Source organism: Diaphorina citri, unplaced genomic scaffold, assembly GCF_000475195.1.
Source record: "Diaphorina citri unplaced genomic scaffold, Diaci psyllid genome assembly version 1.1 scaffold23991, whole genome shotgun sequence".
NCBI lineage: Eukaryota > Metazoa > Arthropoda > Insecta > Hemiptera > Psyllidae > Diaphorina > Diaphorina citri.
The window spans coordinates 1-801 of record NW_007401332.1 but is presented as its reverse complement, the minus strand read 5'-3'; the positions used below and the strand labels follow the sequence as shown (position 1 = coordinate 801).

Sequence of the window (801 nt, the reverse complement as noted above, 5' to 3'; positions counted from 1 at the left end):
CGGGGATTTAGCTCCACTAACGCTGGGTGATGCGTTTAATTTTTTTTTCTTCAATACTGACTGAAAATTTTAATGCACATTTCAGATGATCTCAACACATTCAGTCCAGATTTGGAGGCGAACAAGATAGATGCCAAAAAGTCCACCATTAAACCCAGTCAAATACCAATGTCCAGACGTACCAATGTTTTGAGACCGACCAAGTTTACCAGCGATAACATTAAGGTTCCACCCAAACCTCTTGCTAAGGTAAGCTCTTTGAGACAAGAGGTCTTGTCATAAACTCAAAGAGGTACTGGTGCCCATTTTCACCCATTTTCTTGAGACTATACGGGTATTTTTTTGTCTGGATCTATCCAATCCAGATTCACAAAAAAAAACCTCCTGGTGAGGCTAAAATTCCATACCTCGGTCGGGAATTGAACCCACGCCCTCCTGATTACTAGGCGAGCATCTTGACATTACTTACTGACCACTACACAATCGAGGTAAGTTCCATGAAAATAAATGTAGATTAATAAGAAGTATTAAAATTATTCCTTTATTTTCCTCTTAGGTGAAATCTGCGGAGAAAATCAAACAACCCAATGGAAGTTTACAAAAAAGCCAAAAGGAGAACCTACCGAAGAAAGTGACCACCAGCACTCCATCTACTCCTTCACGAAGTATTTCCCAAGCCTTGGTCTCCACATTTTCATCTCTAGCTAATAAGATTACAGGTAATTCATTACCTATAGTACTTTAGTTGGTTGGTTGGTTTCAAATGCCAGAAATTGACTGCTAGGTCATTTTTTCTTCTTG

General features: G+C 39.3%; 1 protein-coding gene across 1 annotated transcript; it reads left to right on the top strand.

The window, feature by feature from the left end:
- Window positions 1–85: 85 nt before the first annotated feature.
- LOC103523468 lies at window positions 86–719 on the top strand (the record flags this gene model as incomplete). Its single annotated transcript, XM_008488509.1, has 2 exons — window positions 86–249; window positions 557–719. Coding segments are annotated over 2 exons (327 nt in total), but the record flags the coding sequence as incomplete, so codon positions are not given.
- Between the last annotated feature and the right edge of the window lie 82 nt (window positions 720–801).